General features: G+C 42.9%; 1 protein-coding gene and 1 long non-coding RNA gene across 3 annotated transcripts in view; one reads left to right on the top strand and one right to left on the bottom strand.

Annotated features, from left to right (window-relative positions):
- Nucleotides 1-14,644, bottom strand: part of Nhs (NHS actin remodeling regulator) — a 358,921-nt gene extending 344,277 nt beyond the window's left edge. For both annotated transcript variants that reach the window (XM_060375273.1, XM_060375274.1), the window contains exon 1: nt 13,638-14,644. In XM_060375273.1, the coding sequence (XP_060231256.1) occupies nt 13,638-14,193 (556 nt within the window). In that variant the 5' untranslated portion in view covers nt 14,194-14,644. The remainder of the gene's footprint in view (nt 1-13,637) is intronic.
- LOC132650099 (uncharacterized) overlaps nt 13,851-20,356 on the top strand; it is a 79,127-nt gene continuing 72,621 nt past the window's right edge. The window contains exon 1 of the long non-coding RNA XR_009588467.1: nt 13,851-13,976. This is a non-coding gene — a long non-coding RNA (uncharacterized LOC132650099). The remainder of the gene's footprint in view (nt 13,977-20,356) is intronic.

Genomic DNA, 20,356 nt, shown 5'->3' with positions numbered 1-20,356 from the left:
GATGAAGAGCAAAATTCAGAAGTGTAAACTAAACAATAAAGACAGAGCCAGTGAGATATCTCAGAAAAGTAAACGTGCCTGCTGCCAAGCCCGATGGCTTGAATTTCATGGGAGGGTCTCACATGGTGAAAGAGGACTGCAAGTTGTCCTCTGAGCTCCACATGTACTCGAAAGCACTCACGTTCACAACGTTAAATTAATAATAATAATAATAATAATAATAATAATAACACCCATCTACTTGATGAGTGATGGAAGTCTCACTGCAGCGAAATGGAGAAATGATGAGTTTGCAATAGCTAGCAGTGGAACAACTATGCATCTGTGTGGAGGAAATCTTGTCTCCTGCCTCACACCATTTACAAAAATCTATTCCAACCCAGGTGTGGCGGCACACACCTTTATTCCCAGCACTCTGGAGGTAGAAGCAGGGAAAACTTGCTCTCTGTGAGTTCGAGGTTAGCCTATTCCACATAGTAGGTTCCAGGACAGCAAGGACTACTTACACAGTGAAACCCTGTTTCAAAAAACAAAACAAAACAAACAAAAAGATCCATGCCATATGAATAGTAGATCTAAACAGCAAAGGCAAAATGAACTTTAGAACTCAGGAGATCTCTTTATGGTCCAAAGGTTGATGAATAATTTTTTTAAGGACAAACAGAGGGGCCCTGGAAACATGGCTCAGCAGTTAAGAGCACTGCTCTTCCAGAGGACTTGGGTTCTTTTCCCAGAACCTACAGAGCAGGTCACACCTGTCTGTAACTTCAACTCCAGGGTACCTGACAAAACACCACTGCACATAAAATTAAATTAAAAAAATAATTTTTAAAATAACAAACAAGAGAAACAAGATGCTTACTACGATGAAAAAACTGATAAATTAGACAATATAACTAAAATTTCTGAGCTGGGCATGGTGGTGCACATTTTAATCCCAGCTTTCAGGAGGCAGAGGCAGGTGGATCTCTGTGAGTTCAAGCCCAGCCTGGTCTATAGAGTGAGTTCTAAGACACCCAGGGCAAGTACATAGATAAACCTTGTGTCTGAAAACCAACCAATCATACAAACAAACAACAATAACAAAAAACTCATAAACTTCTGTTCAGCAAATTATAACACGAAAGATGTCAAAATGCAAGCCCCAAGAAGAGAGAACGTTTTGTAATACCTGAAAATGACACATGACTCATTCACAAAATATATATTTAAAAAAAATCCTCAGGAAAAAAAAAAAAAAACATAAAAAAGAAGAACCAAAAACTTGATTTAAATGGAGCAAAAGAAAAACAAATGTCGAGGTTGCTGGGGTGGGAGGAGTAGAGGTCTTGAACTGCTAATTCAGAAACACAAAATAAGGTTAATTTCACAAGCTATCAAAAACGCGGCTTAGAAGCACTGTGAGGTTCTCCTTACATTTATTGCCGGAGTGGCTGTTATTTAGAAGATAGCAGTGCTGGAGAAGATGCAGAGCAACTGGAACTCCTGGAAGTGTACAGCGATACAAGCTGCTAGGAAACTCTCACGAATCGCTTTGAGGCAGAAATTCCACTTTTAGATATATACCAACCAGTGGGAGATGAAAAGGCTCAGCCAAAAGACACATATGGTAGTTGTAGAAGTGGCTCAGTTGGTCGAGTACCTAGCAGGAACTAAGTCCAGGGTTTGATCCTCAACACTGGAGTAGCCTTAATCCCAGCACTCCAGAGGTAGAATGGGAGAAGGATCAGAAATTCAAGTCATCTTTAGCTACATAGAGAGTTCCAGGCTAGTTAAGAAACATGATCCCTTATTTCTAAACTGAAAATACAAAAGGCATGTAGCAAAAAAGAAATTCATGACAATAATATTAAAATAGAAACAAATGTCTGTCATCAGGAAAATAGTCAAATTATGATAAACACAATTTCACTCAGCAATGACAATGAACAATTTATTACATATGCAAACAGAAAGGAAGAGCCTTACCAGTGTAATGCTGAATGTAAAATATAGACACCAAGAAGCCTATGTGTGTACATGAACATAAAGTCCAAAAGCTTTCTAAAAAACTGGTCGATGGAAGGCAGGAGAATGCCTGCCCCTAGGGAGATGGATAGTGACTAGAGGGCACAGCAATGTGTTTGTGTCTTGATCTGAGTAATTTTCCCTCCAGTTATCTACGTTTTGGGGAAATTCACCAACATGAACACTTAGAATTTGTAAGCTTTTTTTTTTTTTCTCAAACAACAGAATGTCAGGCAGCAATGCAAATTTTACTTAAAAAACCCAGTAACTACATGTAATTAGCAGTATCCAAAAGGCCGACAACATGCACTGTCTAAAGCTGAACAGCTTGGCATTGAGTCCCATGAAGTAATTCCAAAGCCTCAGGTGTTAGTGACTAAAAAGCTGGACTTGCTTCAAGTTTATGACCATAAATCTCAGAAGGCTCTACACGCAGCTAGATAATCCCACTACACTTCCTTACTGTATCTACACTCCCCCTGAGACAGCTTATTAACACCTTACCTTCTCTCCTCACATTGCCAACACCCTCTCAGCTGATGAGCTCACCACTTACTTCATGGGGAAAATAGATGTCTTTTTTTTTTTAATGGCAAGGGGAAACAACAGCTCCCTCTCCACCTCTGTCAGTCCACCAGCTCACCTGCATCTCTGCCTAGATCTGTCACTTTCCCTTCCAATGGTATCATAATCTTACCCTCTCTCTGCACCTCAAAGACTTCATAACTGTCCAGATCTCTTTACTGCAGCAAGTTCCTCCTCTCCTTGGAAACCAAGCATGCACAACCTCACGATACCTTTGAAGAAGTTTTTCTTCAATGTTGTATTTTCGTGTAGTCTGTGCTCCAGTTCTCTACTTGCCTTCAAAGAGAAAACTTAAAAAATCATCAGTCAATCCCATTTCCTCTTCCACCCATCCTTTCATACACATGCTAAGCATGTGTTTTTGCTTGTGTCCTCCCTGCCAACAAACACAGTGTTGAAATACCTTCTTGCTTCCACCATATCACACTGTCCTGATTTTTAGCCCAGATTTTTATCCCTGAGTACTAGCATCGTACCCAAGGTTTTTGCACATGCTAAACATGTGCTCTACCACTGACTTACAAGTAGCACTTAATGAGGTTTTTTTCATTCTGAAGCAAGATCTCTGTGTGTGTGGGTCAGGATGGTCTCAAATGCAAAATCCCTTACCTCTTCTTCCCAAGGCTTGTAATTTACACTAGTGTAAACTATCACATCCAACTTCCCTAGATTTTACACTGTTCTTTTTAAATTTTTAATATTAATATTTTTCATGATTTTATTCATTCTATATCCCAATTGAAGCCCCCTCCTGAAACTTCCCAGTTCCCCTTCCCTCTCTCTTCCCCCTATTCCCTTCCCCTAGTCCACTGAAAAGAGGGAGTTCTCCACAATTGCCATCTGCCCATAGCTTCCTGAGGCTCATCAGGACTGCCTGGATCCTCTTCCTCTGTGGTCTGGCACAGGAGCATCATCAGGGATGAGTGATTAAAGAACAGTCAACTGAGTTCATGATAGAGGCAGCCTCTGCTCCCCTCACTCAGAGACCCACATGGAGACTGAGATGCCAATCGGCAAAATCTGAGCAGGTGATCTAGGTCCTCTGCATGCATGGCTCCCTGGGTCCATCAGTCTCTGCAGGACCCTCCCCCCCCCCGGGGGCTCAGTTCCTTTAGCTTTGTTGGTCTCCTTGTGGTGCTCCTGTCCATTCCATATCCATCTATTGACATCCCTCTCTTCTTCTCTGAGTTCTGCCCAATGTTTGCCTATGAGTCTCAGCATCTGCTTTGATCCCCTGTTGGGTGAATCCCTTCAGAGCACCCTCTATAGTAGATTCCCATCTTGTTTCCTCTTTTCCACCGCTTCTGGTGTTTGCCATTCTGAATGAGACTTAAGCATCCTCCCTAGGGTCCTCCTTAGTGTTTAGCTTCTTTATGTCTGTAGATGACTATCCTATATTATAAGGCTAATATCCACTTGTAAATAGGTATATACCAAGCCTGTCTTTCTGTTTCTGGGTTACCTCACTCAGCATGATCTCTTCTAGTTCCATCCATTTGCCTGAAAATTTCTTGATTTCCTTGTTTTAATTGCTGAGTAGTATTCAATTTTGTAAATGTATCACACTTTCTGTACCCACTACCCCATTGAGGAATACCTAGGATCTTTCTAGATTCTGACTATTGCAATTAAAGCTGCTATGAACATGGCTGAGCAAATGTCCTTACTAAATGGTCAGGCATCATTTGGGTATATGCCCAGGAGTGGTATAGCTGGACATTGAGGTAGTGCTATTCCCAATTTTCTGAGAGAGCGCTAGATAAATTTCCAAAGTGGTTGTACAAGTTTGCACTCCCACAGGCAGTGGAGGAGGGCTCCTCTTTCTCCACATCCTCTCCAGCATGTGTTGTCACTTCACGTTTTGATCTTTGCCATTTTGATAGTGTAAGATGGAATTTTAGGGTTGTTTTGATTTGCATTTCCCTGATGACTAAGGATGTTGAGCATGTATTTTAAGTGTTTCTCTGCCATTCAATATTCCTCTGTTGAGAATTCTCTGCTTAGATCTGTACCCCATTTTTTAATTGGATTACTTGGTTTGTTGGTGTTTAACTTCTTCAATTCTTTATATATTCTGGATAGTAGCCTTCCATCAGATGTAGGGTTGGTGAAGATCTTTTTCCAGTCTGTAGGGTTTTGTTTTGTTCTGTTGACAGTGTCCTTTGCTTTATAGAAGCTTTTCAGTGTCATGAAATCCCATTTATTATTTGTTGATCATAGACCCTGAGCTGTTGGTGTTCTGTTCAGAAAGTTGTCTCCTGTGACAATAAAGTCAGGGAGCTTCCCCACTTTTTTCTTCCAACAGGTTTAGTGTGTCTAGTTTTATGTTGAGGTCTTTGATCCACTTAGACTTTAGTTTATTGCATGGTGATTAATATGGGTCTATTTATATTTTCCTATATGTAGACATCCAGTTAGATATAGATCCATTCGTTGAAGATGCTATCTTTTTTTTCCCATTGTATGGATTTGGCTTCTTTGTCAAAAATTAAGTATCCGTAGGTGTGTGGGTTTAGTTCTGGATATTCGATTTGATTCCTTTGATCCACCAGTCTATTTCTATGCCAGTACCTTGACATTTTTATGGTAGAGGATTGTTTTAGCTATTCTGAGTTTCTTGTTATTCCATATGAAGTCAAGAATTATTCTTTCAAGCTCTGTAAAGAATTGTGTTGGTAATTTGATGGGATTTACATTGAATCTGTAGATTGCTTTTGGTAAGATGGCCATTATTTCTGTTTTAATCCTGCGAAGCTATGAGCATGGAAGCTCTTTCCATCTTTTGCTATCTTCTTCAATTTCTTTCTTCAGAAACTTTAAAGTTGTTTGTTTGTTTGTTTGTTTTTTAATAAAAGTCTTTTACTTCCTGGGTTAGAGTTACACCAAGGTACTTTATGTCATTTGTGGCTATTGTGAAGGGTGTTCCTCCTCTAATTTCTTTCTCAACCCATTTGTCTTTTGTATACAGGAGGGCTACTGATTTTTTTGAGTTAAATTTGTATCCGACCACTTTGCTGAAGGTGTTTATCAGCTGTAGGAGTTCCCTAGTAGAATTTTTGGGGTCACTCACGTATACTATCATATCATCTGCAAATACTGATACTATGACTTCTTCCTTTCCAAATTGAACCCACTTGATCTCCTTTAGTTTTCTTATTGCTCTAGCAAGGACTTCAAGAACTATGTTGAAGAGATATGGAGAGAGTGGGCAGCCTTGCTTTGTCCCTGATTTCAGTTGGATTGATTTAAGTTTACTCCGTTAGTTTGATATTGGCTATAGGCTTGCTGTATATTGCCTCTACTATGTTAGGTAAGTACCTTGTATCCAAGATCTTTCCAGGACTTTAAACATTAATGAGTGTTGGATTTTTTCAAATGCTTTTTCAGCATCTAAAGATATGATCATGTGGGGTTTTTTTTTTTCAGTGTGTTTATATGGTGGATTACATTAATGTATTTCCATATATTGAACCACCCCTGCATATCTGAAGCCTCTTTGTTCATAGTGGATGATATCTTTGATATGTTCTTAAATTCGATTTGTGAGTGTTTTGTTGAGTATTTTTGCATCAATGTTCATAAGACATGAAAGTCTGAAGTTCTCTCTCTCTTATTTTTATTGGGTCTTTGTGAGGTTTAGGTATGAAGGTGACTATGGCCTCATAGAATGAGTTTGGTAATGTTCCTTCTGTTTCCATTTTGTGGAATAGTTTGAAGAGAATTGAAGATAGCTCTTCTTTGAAGGTCTAGTAGAATTATGTGCTGAAACCATCTGGCCCTTGGCTTTTTTTTTTTGGATGGGAGACTTTTGCTGACAGCTTCTATTTCCTTAGGGGATATATGATTATTTACTTTATTTACCTGATTTTGATTCAGCTTTGGTAATTGGAATCAATCAAGAAAATTGTCCATTTCATTTAGAGCTTCAAATTTTGTGGCATATAGGCTTTTGAAGTAAGACCTGATGATTGTTTAGATTTCCTCAGTGTCTGTTGTTGGGTCCCCCGTTTTCATTTCTGATTTTGTTCATTTAGGTAGTGTCTCTCTGCCTTTAGTTAGTTTGGCCTAAGGGTTTGTCTATCTTATTAATTTTCTCAAAGGACCAGCTCTTGGTTTCATTGATTCTTATAATTGTTCTCTTTGTTTCCAGTTTATTGATTTCAGCCCTGAGCTTGATTATTTCTAACCATCTACTCCTCTTGGGTGTGTCTGCTTTTTTTTGGGGGGGTAGGGGTTTCAGGTGAGCCCTTAATTTGCTTTTATGAGATGTTTTGAATTTCTTTATGAAGGCATTAGTGCTTTGAACATTCCTCTTAGCACCGCTTTTATTGTGTCCCATAAGTTTAGCAATGTTGTACCTTCATTTTCATTGAATTCTAGGAACGCTTTTCTTCCCTGACTCAGCCATTATTGAGTAGAGAGTTGTTCAGTTTCCATGTGTGTGTAGGCTTTTTGCTATTTCTGTTGTTGTTAAGGTCCAGCTTTAGTCCATGGTAGTCTGATAGGATACAAGGGATCATTTCAATCTTCTTGTATTTGTTGAGGCTTGCTTTGTGACCAACTATATGATTTATTTTTGAGGAGGTTCCATGAGGTGCTGAGAAGAAGGTAAATTCTTTTGTGTTTGGATGAAAATTTCTGTAGGTCCATTTGTCTGTTAGGTCCATTTGATTCATGACATCCATTAGTGTCATTGTTTCTTTGTTTAATTTCTGTTTTGTGGACCTGTCCTTTGTTGAGAGTGGGGTGTTGAAGTCTCCCACTATTAATATGTGGGGACCTATGTGTGGTTTAAGTTGTATTAATACTTCTTTTACAAATTTACATCTATGCCCTTGTATTTGGGGCATAGATGTTTAGAATTGTGATGTCTTCTTGGTGTAATTTTCCTTTGACGAGTATGAAATGACCTTCCCCATCTCTTTTGATTAATTTTGGTTGGAAGTCTATTTTATCAGATATTGGAATGGCTAATCCTGCTTGTTCTTGGGTCCATTTGCTTGGAAAACCATCTCCTAGCCATTTACTCTCAGGTAATATCTGTCTTTTTTAATTAGGCATGTTTCTTGTATGCAACAGATTGTTGGGTCTTGTTTATGCATTCTTTCTGTTAGTCTGTGTGTTTTCATTGGAGAGTTCAGTCCATTGATGTTGAGAGAGATTAATGACCAGTGGCTGTTAGTTCCTTTTATTTTGATGTTGGTTGTTGTAATGTGTTTGTGTGCTTGGGTACTTCTAGTTTTGCTGTAGTGACATTATTTATTTCCTGTGTTTTCCTGAATGTAGTAAGCTTTCGTGGGTTGTATTTTTCCTTCCAGTATCTTCTTTAATGCTGGATTTGTGGGTAGGTATTGTTTAATTTTGCTTTTCACATTGAATATCTTGTTTTCTCCATCTACGATGATTGAGAGTTTTGCTGGATGTAGCAATCTTGACTGACATCTGTGTTCTCTTAGGGCCTGCATATATATTCAAGCCCGTCTGGCTTTCATAGTCTCTGTTGAGAAGTCAGGTGTGATTCTGATAGGTTTGCCACTATATGTTACTCAGCCTAAATGTAACCCTTGCAGTTTTTAGTATTTTTTCTTTGTTTTGTATTTGGGGCATAGATGTTTCGAATTGTGATGTCTTCTTGGTGTAATTTGTATTCTTTGTTCTTACTGTTTTGATTATTATGTGGTAGGAGGATTTTCTTTTCTGGTGTAATTTATTAGATGTTCTGTAGATCTCTTACATAGTTATAGTCCTCTTCTTTAAATTGTGGAAATTTTCTACTATGATTTTGTTGAAAGTATTTTCTGGGCCTTGGAGACAGGAATCTTCTTTTTCCTCTATTCCTGCTATTCCTAGGTTTTGCCTTTTCATGTTGTCATGGAGTTCTTGGATGGGTCGTGTCAGAAGTTTTTCGATTTAACATTTTCTTTGACAGATACATCGATTTCTTCTATTGTATCTTCCACACCTGAGATCAGTTCTTCCATCTCTTGTAGTCTGTTGGTTATGCTTACCTCTGTAGTTCCTGTTTCATTCCCTAAGTTCTCCTTCTCCATGATTTTCTGTTTGTGTTTTCTTTAATTTTTCCAAATCTATCTTCAGATCTTGAACCATTTTGTTGATTTCCTTTACCTGTCTGACTGTATTTTCCTGTTTTGCCTTCAATTACTTCACCTGTTTATTTGAACATTCCTCTGTTTCTTTTATTTCTTTCAGTGATTTAATTATTTCCTCTCTAAAGGCCACAACCTGGCTGCATCTTCCTCTATTTCTTTATGCATTTTATTTGTTTCTCCCATTTTTCTCTTCATAAGCATAGATGTAAGGTCATCTTCCTGAGTTTCACTTATGTTAGCGTGTCTAGGTCTGCTTGCCCCTGGATAACTGGGTTCTGGAGATGCCATATTGTTGGCTTTTTTTTTAATTGTACTTTTACAGTGGCCTCTACCCTTCTGGCTGTCTCTGGTTTTTAGTTTCTGGTGTCTTCTGGCATCCTGGGGTGGGGAGAATCACCTTGGCAGGAAGATGGTTGTTCCTGAAGGAGGCTTCCTTAGATATTTGGGTATGGTCAGCAAATGGCCAGTGCTTCTCAGGGAATTGCCACAGCTCACCTCAGGTGTATGGACTTGTGGGATAACTGGGCTCATTGGTAGTCAAGGTGGCTCTCCTCTCAGGAGAAGAAGTCCTGAAGACAGCTGCCCTGCCACTGGGTTTCTTGCTCTGAATGTAGTGAGCTGCTGCTACGGCTCTTACACTGTATTTGCTGGGCACAGCTGTCTTGAATAACCAGGGAGCCCTGTGGTTTGGTCAGTTTAGCTAGGCAGACAAGTTGCTCTTTGGAGCAACGTCTGGGGGCTAATCCCATGGTCCCCAGGTGTCTGTAGGTCTGAGGTTGGAGCTCTGTGCCCCAGTACCCAAGAGGTAATCAGGGGCACTCAGCCATGTGGCAGGAGGCTAGAGCTAAAATTCCTGCGGGAACCCAGGAACATTTCCAGAGATTAGCTAGGTGTCCTGAGGTCGGACCTGATGTTTCCCTCACTGTGAAATTTCCTCCTGACAGGGAGACCCAGTCTATGGTGTTTTGGGGTCCACAGTTCAGTCTAGGATGGTGATCAGAGCCAGAGTTTGGGACCTTTTCCAGGGATTGTCTGGGTGACCTGAGGTCGGTTGGCCCTGATTGCTTCCTTCACCGTGGGGTTTTCTCTCGACTGGAAAACCCAATCTCTGGTGTTGTGGGGCCCACAGTTCAGTCTAGGATGGTGATCAGAGCACACAGGTGTGTGGCTCTGTGCTGGCGACTGAGTGCTGCCAGGACCCAGGAATTCTTCTGAGGTTTAGCTGTGTAGCCTGAGAATGGAACCGATTGCTTCACAGAGCACGGGTTTCTCTGGTGTTTCTCACCAGAGAAACACCATTGCTAGTGTTTTAGGGCAGAGTTCAGTCTGTTGTTCAATGTGCAGTCACTGCTCTCCTGTTAGTCAGACACAGTTTCCTCTCAGCACAGCCATCTTGGATCTCCATCCTAATTGCTCTCTTAAATTCTTTCTCTTTTGCTATGAAACTCAAAGTTGAGCTCACCTAGGGTCCAATACCAATTTCTTCCTTTCTATGAAATTCAAAGGGACCTAACAACGAGTACCTTTCTGTAAGTACCACTCTGCTTTTCTTCAGTGTCTCTCTTGTCCCTAGTCCCAAAGCTTCACATGTTATCTTTATCTTCCTCTCTCACACCTTCATCTCCAGTTTGGGCCTTTTGCTTCTGCTCTCAGCTCACTCATTTAACTCATCACTTTCAACACTCATCTTAACAGGACTACAACAGAAAACTACAGAATGCATTCCCTTCAGAATAAAATGTCCACTCTCCCAGGAGTCTTCTCTGTTGCTGTAAATGTCATCACCTTTGATGAATTATTTAAGCAAAGGAAACCACAAGTATGGCATCTAAATTACTTTTTCTCATACCCTGTACCTAATACTCAGTAAATTCTATCACTTATATTTCCAAAATGAATTTAGATCTGACTACTTCCTCCTTGTTTCTAGTCCCCAATACTAGTTGCATTATCTAATTACCTCGCTAACCCAAACTTGCCCAAAAGTGACTTCACTGAAGTGTATATCAGACCAGGACATTTACCACAAAGTTTCCTACCATAAGACAGGGCAACAGCTCTCTTAAGATAGAGCAGCAAGGGGAGTGTGAGGTATAGTGATCTGGTTAGGGAAACTTAATGGGGATGTAGAGGCACAGACAACCAATAGGAGGATGTCTTCTCTTTTTGAAATACCACCAGGCTGGTGCAGCCTTAAAGGTAGATAGATGCACAATCCAGTTGTCATCACTGGGATCCTAATCAGCTCTTCTGCCTTCCCGAGAACCCCTGAAGAAGACATGCATATGTACACCACAGGCTTTTCCTATCTGTCTGTCCCCCAGGCACATGCTAGAATCATACATGCGGTTGGCCCTAGAAGCCAGATCATTCTTGCTCGGGTGCTGCTACCTTCTATCTACCAAGGGAGGATCAGTGCAGAAAGATTGGTCTCTTCTCCCTCCCCTCCCCCAATACAGTACACGGGAGACGCTGGGTTGAATCAAGAGTATCTGCACTAATCACCTTCTCATTACAAGTATCAGCTTCTATCCCTCCTGTCTCTCCATGTGCATGCTGGGGACCCCCCCCACGCACCTCAAACTACTTGTATGGAAATCCTTCTCAGGGGCTCTGAAGTCTGGAAAGGTCAAACTAAGATTCAAAATAGTGTGCCTTTACTCCTAGATGTGATGACGCCAAACAAGAACAGTGTTATGCTACATTTAAATTGGATGAAAAAAAAGAGAAATCGAGATACCAAGTATTGAAACAACATTTAAAAAAAATTAAGAGGAGGGCCAGTAAGATAGCTCAGTGGGTAAAGGAATAGGCCTAGGTGACCTAGGTTCCACCCCTGGAACCTACATAGTGAAGGGAGAGAAATGATTCCACAAAGTTGTCCTCTGACTTCCACATGCCCCACCTGCATCACACACACACACACACACACACACACACACACACAAATAACAACAATCAATAAACTTTTCGAAGAAATTATTTTCAGTGATTGATTTTAAGACCTTCCCTGTAGCCCCATCTTCACTTATTCATGTATACACATGAATAGAGTATATATTCATCAAGTACATCCCAATCTCCATTTTCCATTCATTTATACTCTTGGCAGTGAAAGTGACTTGAAGGGGCTATTAAACTCAAGATCATAACTGCTGGTGCCACTCATAGAAATGGTAGTGAGGAGAAGACATTCTACTTTGGCTGTGTAAATTTTGTTTGAGAAGAAACACATCCACATATGTACATGTGCACACAGGAAATGAATGCATCTCTCAGCCCTCTGCAGAACTTCCCTCCAGTTCTTTTGAAGTGAAGTTACCACTCCTCCTAACAGAACTACCCAAATATCAGTGTTGTTGAAAGTGAAGGGCCTGTCCCTGCTGGGTGGTTTGGGGTAAAAAGGAGGCAGGATTAAAGCACTCATTTCCAGTCCCAAAAGTAAAATATGACTTGGCCTAGGGCAATCCTAATTCTTTCCAGAACTCATCCCCGGAATTGCCCTTTTAAACAACTAGTCATTAACCCAACTCCAGGTCTTTTATAGCTGCGAAAACCGATCGGGCACATCATTTATTCATTATGCTTATTATTATTGTTATTGTAGAAAAGCAGTGAATTCCTGGGGTGGGGTTCAAAGGGTTCTTCCACGGAGGAGGGGTTGAGGGAATGGAATGCCCAGTAGGCCTGGCCAACAAGCTGGGCTGGGATACCTAACAGAGGTTCAGGGAAATCCCCCTGGAAAGCATGCTGTTGACGCTCATCTGTCTGGCTCACTCAGTGAGCACCTCACACCGGAGCAGCCACTGCTGCAGCAACCGAAAATGCTTCTTATGTAAGTCAGAACCACTGACATCACCTTCCCCTAGAGCATCTCAGCTGACCTAGGAACCAAAGGACCAACGCACCAGTCCAGCATTCTTGTCCACAGCGTGAGTCATTTTCTAAGTGATTCTGATGCTGCCAGATTTGGTAGAACTGCACCAGTAGGGGAGGACTGCATGGTCCCCTGGAGAGTAGTTAACAGAGACTACTTCTCAGGAGGTCTAAGGTGTTGCAAGAGTGAGGTCCATGTGCAGTGAAGATCCCCTGAGGTCTCCTAGATCTCCTTCCTCTACCTCTCACTGCAACTTGTCTGGCTGGACTAGCTCACACCTAAGTCTAGATTTGTGCAACGAGGCACTAAGGGCAGAGGAGGAAGAGCCTGCGGGATGCTCAGTCCAAAGAGGCACTCATGAAGAGCCCTAGGTTACCAAGGGCAGAAAAGACACTCAGGGACCTCCTTCCCCCAAAGTCCAGGCATTCCCTCCTTCCAGTCCCTCACCAAGGCCTTCCCTGATCCCAGGGTTCTCAGTAGAGCACCATTTCTAGGCGATCAGCCAGGGATGCTGGACTAGGTCACACGCCTTCCAAAAGCAGGCGTCCCAGGTACCCGAGGTCACGGCAAGTGTGACAAAGCACCCTGTCTTTCACAGACCTCTTTAAAGGACACCCACTACTATGAAGCTCCCAGTGGTACAAGCTGGTGGTGGCGGGCTCCTGGAAACCACAGGAGCTTCCTCTTCCCAAGGACATGAAAGGCATGTATGCCCCAGTGGTAAATGGCAGACCCTCTCTTACCTCCTGTTTGCCCCCTAAATTCTACGTTCCTGCCTGTTCTCAATGCCATGGGTGTCGATGAGTTTAGAGGCTGTCTTTTTTAACTTTCAGCTCCCCCCAAGCCCACATCCCTGCGTCGTTCAGGGGCCACTCCAGTTACTCAACCCCGGAGGACAGGAGTGGATCTCAAAGCAGAAGAGAGGAGGGAAAGCAAGAGTAGGGTGCAAGTTGCAGCAAGCGCCGCGCCTCAGGGCTAGGATTGTGGTGAGTGGGGACGGTAAGAGGGTGCGGCGCTGGAGCCTAGCACCCTAGAGGATGGAAGGCTCTGGTACTCACGCACTGCCTCCTGCTTGGGGTCCAACGTGCTGAGGACGCGCTGCATGCTACCAAGCTTGCCCTGCAGCGCCCAGACGCGGCGGTGAGTAAGCTGGATATCGCTCTCGAGCTCCTGGAAGAGGCTGCAAGCATGCCGGGCCACGTCCGAGAGCTGCCGGAGGACCCTGGCCAGCGCAGCGTTGCTGACCGCGCAAAGGTCTAGCATGAGCAGCACAGCCTCAGCGGCAGCCGAGGACGTCTCGCCTGTGGCTGATGCCGCCTCCTGGAACCCCGCCACGCTCTCCTCCCCGGCTTCATGCGCTTCTCCGGGTAGCTGCTGATCCTGCTCCGCTGGCGCCGGTAAAGACGGGGGAGGTGGTGGTAGTGGGAGAGGGACAGGGGCCACACGGGGAGGCTCCTCTGGCCCCGGTTCCCCGGCCTCTTCCCGCCGGCCAGGCGGCTGCAGGGGCGGCGGTGGCTCAACGCTGCCTCCACTCGTGTCCTCATCTGGACCGGGCGCCGGGCGCTGCTGCCGGCAAAGCCACTGCGGCTCCACGATCCGCTTGGCGAAAGGCATCCCGCGCAGCCGGGCCGCGACTTTCTGTTCTCCTCTGACCGTCCCTTGTGAGGTAGGGACCTGGCGCGCCCACCTGAGCAACGAGAGGGCAGGAGTCCAGCAAGGAGCAATCCGGGCAGCCCAGATACGCTGAGGGCTCCCCTGCTCACCTGGCCTCCTCCTTTTCTCCACCTTCTCCTTCACCGCTTAGTATGACCTGTCCTCCTCCGGGTGCTGTCTAGGAAAGATGACAAGCGCTGGGCACAGAAATCTCGGGGTGTGCTTGGGTCCTCCTCACTTGCTTCCAACCGGGGTCAGCTGGCTCAGCTCCATCTTTCCCGAGCTGGTTGCCGCCGCCCGGGCCACTGCCGCCGCCTATATAAATGGGCGTGTGTATGTGTGTGTATGCGAGAGAGTGTGTGCGAGAGAGTGCGTGTGAGCGTATATATGTATGTGTGTGTGACCGCGTGTGTGTATGGGTGGGTGGGTGGGTGTGAGTGTATGCGCGCGAATCAGTTTGAAAGTACCCCGGCGCAGGCCTCTCCCCGCGCGCCCCTCGGCCGCCCCGGGGAGCGATTGCGCCTGGGATCTTTCTCGCTTTCTGGGCGGGGAGGAGGTTTCAGAAAGGCGCTCTGAAAACCCGGACAGAGGAATCCGCCTCCAGCCCTGGCTCAGGAGGAGGCGCGGGGGCGGCAGAGAGGACGCTGGGTGGGGGAGGGCAGGGCGAGAGGGGCGCAGCGCCCTGTGCGGCCACTGGGAGTCACTGGTGGCCGGATGGCGCCTGGTGCGTTCCAGCGTTGACACTTTCTCAAACACATCTCAGAGGTTAGAACTGAGACTGTCAAGCGTGGTAGGGGCGGGGAGTCCTCGTGTTGGGGGAGGGGAGTCCTCAATTTGAGAGTGAGGGTGCTGGTAACCAGCTCAGAGGAAAGAAAGTATTGGGGATGCTATCGATTCGTGTTGGAGCAAGTCACTCTGTAGAATTCCAGCTCTGTCAAGTCTTTCGGTTCTTATAGGGGAAATCTGGGTTGCTCCTTAAAGTGCCCCAGGCGCTGTGTTCACAGAGACAGCTGGGAAGGGTGACGCAGCAAGGGTGCATTCCCACAGAGCTAAAGTGGCCAGACTGCTGTTTATACCATTTTTTCTGGCATCCTGTTTTGGTCTGCGCTGGGAGCCTTCTTCTACAGGACATCATGAATGAGACCCAAGAAGTCCTTACAAAAGTCATTGCGCATGAAGTGAAATGAATCGGATTACCTCGTTGTCACACTACTGTGCCAATCCAACACAGGGTTTTTAAAGTTCTCCCTGGGAGACATGATGATTCACAGAAGACTGGAAAGTTTTCCCTTTGGTTAACTAAAAGGTATAATTTCTTTAAAGGCATACATTTTCAATTGCAGTAGTGTGCAGGCTAGACGGTGGCAGCCGAAAACCTAAAAGGAGTTTGGGAACTGTTAATAAAATATAAGCTGTCATCCCTCCACAATGTATACTGTGACATAAATATATAAAATAAATAAAATGTAGGCCACAAGCCAAATCTTGGGAAGGTTGTCTTCATTGCATGCATCTAAAGACAACATGGAAAAATGTGTTCTGTGGCAAAAATAAACTCCACACAGTGGTGTGTCCTCTGTGCTCTCAGCCTTGACAAGGAGTCCATACAGGACATAATAGCCAGCACTTTGAGTCAGCCTACACTTTTGTCACAAAAACTTCCACAGAGCCCATCTTATTATACTTCAAAACAAACAGAAAATATTTTTGGTGAAGGAATTTCTCCGTTCCTAAAAGAAATTCCAAGCTGGAGTTTTGGAGGTAAAGGGCCATGATGTATGAAAGGTCCTCATAAATGATTTCATAACAAGAATGATAATAGTGGTGGTGGTGATGACAATGACAGTAAGAATGAAATGATTATGATAAACAAAGAGGGGAAAACGACCAAATTAGAGAGTCCCAGCAAAGGGCAGATTGCAATTCACTGTGTAGTACTTACAACTTTTCTTTAAATTTGATTTTGTTTCCTAATAGAAAGTAAAAGAATGTTTTTGAGCTATTTTTCACCTCTTTACATCACAAAGCTAGAGGGCTAATTCAAAATGTAGCTTGACACTTTTTAACATGTTCGAAATTCTAAACAGAAATTCTGCTAAGTGGGCAAAATCAGACTCTAGTCTCTGACCACACTGAAGGGGATAATGAATACTAGAGGAGTGTGTAAGGTGTCCATTTACCTAGCCTGATGGCAGCAGCCTGTTCTTGCCTTCCCCAGACCTAGATAGAACACCTGTGAACTCCATCTACAGGAGCCACTGGAGCCACCCACCTGTGTCCAATGAATGAGCACTATGTGGCTTTCACTCCTGACTGGAGTTTGACATTATTGGTGAGTTCCTTTCCCAGATCAAAAGAGTTGCTCTTAAGGGGGTTGGGAAGTAAGATAGAAGAGAAGGAAGATTCCAGCGCGGGGTGGGGGTGGGGGGTATTTAAGCTGAAGAGCAGACTGGCTACCAGAGTATCTAGTCTAAAGGGACCAGCACAGATGAAGTGAATCAAAGCATCATTCAACTGTACAAAAGGAAGGACTCATTCTACTCTCCTGGACTACTACTCATGTGCTAACAATGTCACTTAGCTAAAATAATAATAATAATAATAATAAAAGGCTGGTTTTGGTTTTTGATGTCCTTGATTCTCAGTGTTCCTCTCCCTTCCCCCCTTGGTGGTCTCCAGTGATTTTTCCAAGATAGTTTCTTTTAATGTCACCAAAGAAAAAACCAACACAAATGATCACGCTCATTATTATGTTTTGTTGGTGCCCTCTCATTTCTCTGTTGTTAGAAATAAGTGAATCTTTAGAAAACAGTGTGATAGCTAGACTTGAGTAACACTACCTAAAAATTCTGATATCTATTAGAGGGCAACATTAAGAAAGCTTCTTAGTTCCAGTCTTTCCCTCCCTTCCCACTGCAAACCCCCCCCCCGTGTAGTTCATGCCTCCCATACCCCCATTACAGACATGCAGTTGGGGTTTGGGATTTTGGGGGTTTGGGGAGGCTGATTATTGATGCTGGTGGTGGTGTTTTCATTTTTGTTGTTTGTTTGTATGTTTGTTTGTTTTTTAAGACAGGGTTTCTTTGTGTAGCCCTAGGCTTTTCTAGAACTCACTCTGTAGACTGACCTAGCCTCAAACTCATATCTGCCTACCTCTCCTTCCCAAGTTCCTAAGTTCTGGAATTAAAGACCTGTGCCACCCACTTGCTTGGCTCCTGTTTTATTGAATAAGAATATTGAAAAATTTAAGAGGTAGCAACCACATGTAATCCTGATGGGGTATATAGTCAGTGGCTGAGTATTCAACACACTCAGGTTGCATATTATTCAGATCCTGGATTGCATTTACTCTGAGCTTTCCCACAAACATATTTCCGCTAACAATGTCAAGGTTGCTAGAGCTGGAAAAATGGTTCATTGGCTAAAGATACCACCAAGCCTAAAGATCTGGATTTGATCCCACATAATAGAAGGCAAGAACTGACTCCACAGAGTTGTCGTCGAACCTCTATACACTCACCATAGTGAGTGCACACACAAATAAAATGATAAAGTTTGAAGTCTTTTAAAATCAAAGTTGAAGTTGCTTTATTAATTTAGACTCTGATGCCTAGTTATATTCTTGCCTGGTCTCTCCCCCCTGCCACACACACACACACACACACACACACACACACACACACTATCCATGTGCACATATTCCCTTTCCTGTGCGTTATTTCCAAAATAAAAGGAAAATAAAAGCATTTTAAAATGCCTAATCCTAGACAGTCATTTATACAACTCCGAAACCAGCACAGTTTCCCCATAAACTCAAATGTGTTATCAGTGTAAACCTTAGGCCTTTGTAAAAGAAATGAAATATCCTGTGTGCATCACCATGCCCCACAGCTTCACTCAGCTTTCCACAGCCCGATAGGAAGTTAGACTTTACAAAACACCAAGTCTCCTCTGGAGCAAGTGCCAAAACAAAGGTCCTCAGAAATTCTTTGTCAAAATTTCCCGACTCAGTAGTCTATCATCTACACCACGTCAGCATTATTATTGGTGATTTTTTTTTTTAATCTAAGAAATATCAGGACCACTTTACCAGCTCTAACAGTCTTGACATTGTTAGAGGAAACATTTTTGTGGGAAAGCTCACAGTAGATGCAAGCCATGATCTAAATAATAGACACACTGAATGTGTTAAAAACTCAGCCATTCACTATATGCTTAGAGTGTGTTAGCATAATTATTTAGTTGTCGTGACTGAAGTCTCTTCCTCCACCCAACTGTACCTATTCTCAGCTTTAGTTACAGTAACTCACTCCTAAAAGCCAAGCCACTAAGTAAAAAACTGTTAATTTTTTAAAAATTCCATTAACTTTATTGAGAAAAATTATAAACATTCCATCCCAATTTATGTTACCTAACCTGTTTCATAATTTAGAAATATAAATTCCACTTAAATAAGGATATCACAATGTGGAATCAAGAGAACATGGTTTGTACACAAAATATGATGCTGGCAGCATTTTGAAAAGGAGGAAAACAGATTTGATAATGGTGTGGTGAAAGACAGGAGAGGTGGCCATTCTTGGAAAATTTGTTAGAGATGTGGTTCACGTCAGAGTTCTGAGAGTCCATAGTTAACCTATACTTACACTACAGTTACAAATAAAGTTTCAGTACAAAGGACGCCATAAGGGGAAATGAAATCTAAAGATGAGAGAGCCTCCAAACATAAGGAAAGGGATCATACACAAAGGGAGCATAAGGGATGTGGAACATGGTCCTCACTGCTCTCTGCATGAAGAAGCGCCACCTTTAGGGTCATCAAGAGATTTTTCCCAAATTAACTGTCAGTAGATATTGATTGTGAGGTTTACTAAGCCCTTTTCCCCCTTAGCTTTGCTGGATGATAGAAGAAAGCCGGAAGGCCACATTATAAGCCACCTCGACTGAGGAATCCTGCATGCTTCCATGGGTGTGGCTTATAGCGTAAACATTGCGCCCAAAGCCTTCATTGCATTAGTTTTCTAGTTAACAGCCTTGAATTTGACTTGGTATACTATTCATCATGAATCACCAGGAAGAAATGTATTAATTAATACATCATTCAGTTAAGTCCCCATAAATATAAGTAAATCTACACACACAGACGGACAGATAGATAATCATGAGTATAATTTGAAAGGGAGATAAAGACAATACTGCAATTGAAAGTTCTCTTTATTTTATTTGGTGCTTTTTTTTTCTCAAAGAGCTTCATTTAGTTTATCAATTCTAAAATACAAAAGTTTCCCTCAGCATTTTACTGACAGGAGAACATTGTCAGATGGAAAAATGAATGACATTAAATGACTTCCCAAAAAGGCCAAAGACGGTGAATCCAACAATTCTTTCAACCAGCCTTGTTATCTTCACATGCAGAAAATCATTGATTACTCACTGTTTCCACTGGTACTTCTCCTTATCTTCGCTTAGCCTTACATTTTACAACTGAATATAATTTGAAACAATCCAAGTCTGGATTTATTCAGGACTTGAATACCTAATTTAAACTAACGGACAGAGTTGAAGCAGATGGTGATGGTGAGCAACAATGGAGTTTCATTCACATGTTCATTCTTCCGCTTGTGTAGCAGGCTTGTGCCGGATGCTTCCATTGACTGGGTCAAACATTCATTATGGTTGGGAACCTCTGTGAGGTGCTAGGGATAGAAAAGGAAAGAAAGCACAAACATTGCTTGAAAAGGTGCAGTCTAGTGATGCAGGCAGACATGTAAACAAAGATTTGCAGGGCCAAGCCAGACAAGCTATAATAGAGATAGAAATTAAATAGTATCCAGAATCCCAGAGCAATTAGAATTGTCTGGGATACTGACTGGAGCAGGGATTCTAAAAGCAATCAGGACTTCAGTGCTGGGTCTCGAAACTGCGCTGCCCAGAGACAAAATTAGAGTCCAAGCATCACCATGTGGTGAAATGAGAACCTCCAGGCAGCTGCAAGGGAAAATACACTCCTGACATAATTATTAAATGGCATTCCAGCATAGCTTAAAAAACATCTGAAAACCAGGCAGTACAGGGGGCGAAATGTGGGAAAATAGGTTGCTTTGTTTTGAAAGCTGACTTGTAA

This window comes from Meriones unguiculatus, chromosome X, assembly GCF_030254825.1.
Source record: "Meriones unguiculatus strain TT.TT164.6M chromosome X, Bangor_MerUng_6.1, whole genome shotgun sequence".
Classification (NCBI taxonomy): Eukaryota; Metazoa; Chordata; class Mammalia; order Rodentia; family Muridae; genus Meriones; species Meriones unguiculatus.
This window is presented reverse-complemented; position numbering and strand designations above follow the sequence as displayed.